The 1,891-nt window shown below is 56.7% G+C and overlaps 1 protein-coding gene across 1 annotated transcript in view; it reads right to left on the bottom strand.

Moving 5' to 3' along the window:
- JADE2 (jade family PHD finger 2) overlaps positions 1 to 1,891 on the bottom strand; it is a gene marked incomplete at both ends in the record, with an annotated part of 23,202 nt that overhangs the window by 660 nt on the left and 20,651 nt on the right. The window contains 2 exon segments of the mRNA XM_010077591.1: position 1; positions 3 to 66. The exon segment at position 1 is cut by the window's left edge and continues 660 nt beyond it. Coding sequence (XP_010075893.1) covers position 1; positions 3 to 66 — 65 coding nt within the window.

Below are 1,891 nucleotides of genomic sequence, written 5' to 3'. Positions count from 1 at the left end.
TCTGCACCGACTGCGCCAACCAGCTGTTGAAGAAGGTCCCGTCGATGGGGAAGGAGGTCGACAAGCCTGGAAAAAAAAAAACAAAAACTGCTTCAGGAGCCAGAAGCAGCCATAATGGCACCAGCATCACCAAAACTCCTCGGCACCAGAGAAACACTCGAAAGGCCAACAAACGCGCATCAGGGCACAGAGGAGGGGTTTCTCCAGTGCTAACGCTGAATTTGGGGTCCAGTGAGGTCACAGCACAACCACCCCAGTGGTCCCCCACATCCAACACCCCACGAACCTCCCCGAGTGTAAAAGGAGCATCTTTCTGCAGTGAAGATGGCAAGCCCAAACCCACCCCAGCACGGGTGGAAAATACATTTCCTGCAAAGCTGGCAGGACCCCCAACGCGGGTGTGAGCCTGAAAATTCAGCAACTGCTCCTGGAGTGGGACTTGTGCCCAGGCGAGTGGTGACAGGTCCCCAGGGAGCAGCTGTCACCGTGTCACCAGGCACTGCCAAAACCCAGGGCACATCAGTGGGGCGATGGGACCAGCGTGCAGAGGCAGGATGACGAACATCTCCAAATACTTGAAAGATGTGAAAATGAAGAATAGGAGTAGAGATGATAGGCTGGAATGGAAAAAGCTGAAAAACTTCCAAATAATGATGTCTGCGAGCAAGGGAGAGCATCGTGTGCTGGGCTGGCCCCCATTCCCAACTGGCAAGGTGCAGACCCGCACAAGCACAGCCCGTTCCAGTCCCCCCAGCAGAAACCCACAGCTTAACATCACAGATGCTTTTGTGGATGGAGAAAAAATTCAGTTTGACTTTTGATTTCAGGTCAGAGCTTTCCTTTTAACACAGCCAGTCTAGCACCAGAAGAGGGACAGAGCAGTGGCACGGGCGGGGGGACTCACACCTGCGATGTCTGCCTGTCTCAGTGACAGCTGAGATATGGGACCACGTGGGGACAAACCCAACACCCTGCGCAGTGCCGGCGCTGCTCGAGGGCAGCACTGGGGAGTTCGGTCAGCTTGGATGGCCCCTCGGAGGTGACACTGTGGAGGTGGCAGTCCCCCACTTCCTAGCAGGTCACCGGGGTCCTTTTGGAGAAGACAGCCCCTGGTCCTGGCAGCATCCCAGAGCAGGGGAGGGGATGCAGGAGCAGGATGAGGTTAGGGCATTGCGGGGTACCCGTGTGCTGGGCACCCCAAGGGGTTGCCGTAGGGTGCACCAGGCTCACCTTCCCCAGCCCTTCCCTGACGACCGCAGCCCCAAGCGATGCTTTGAGCCCTTTGTAAAATCCAGGAGGTTGCAAGACCCTGAGAAGCGTTGGGTCAGATGCCCGGTTTCCCTGGCTCGCAGAAGTGCAGCTTCTCTTGGAGACCCCCCCCATCCCTCCATCCTTCGACAGAATTTGCCCCAGCAAATCCACAGTCTCTTTAGCAGAGAACAGGAGACAGGATGAGCCCCGTTTCCAAACAGACCCCTGCCTAAAACCCAACAGCTTTGAGATGAACAGAAAGCAGCAGAGTCCGGGCGAGCAATGGGCCAAGCAGTGCAAAGCAGGGTGGCCCCGACCCCCCAGAAACTCTCTGTACCCCCAGACAGGTTTTACAGCACCCCTGGACTGTCCGAGAGCCCCATGGGACGGGTGCCCCCCCCATCCATGCACCCGTGGGGCAGCTGAGCACGTGCAAACTCATCACCTCCTGCCCCATGTGCTGGCAGAGGAGGTCGAACAAAAACCCAATTCCACATAAAAACCATACAGTTGTCAAGGATCTCATCAAAAAAGACCTTTTTCTTCTGTTTTTGTACTTCCCTCCCCAGCCCCATCAGCTGCTGAGCGGCAGCAGGTTGAGCTGATGGGGAAGAGCCGGTGGTGGGTGAAGCATCGGCAG

Source organism: Pterocles gutturalis, unplaced genomic scaffold (assembly GCF_000699245.1).
Source record: "Pterocles gutturalis isolate BGI_N339 unplaced genomic scaffold, ASM69924v1 scaffold2363, whole genome shotgun sequence".
NCBI lineage: Eukaryota > Metazoa > Chordata > Aves > Pterocliformes > Pteroclidae > Pterocles > Pterocles gutturalis.
The sequence above is the reverse complement of the archived record's forward strand: the minus strand, read 5'-3'. Positions and strand labels throughout refer to the sequence as shown.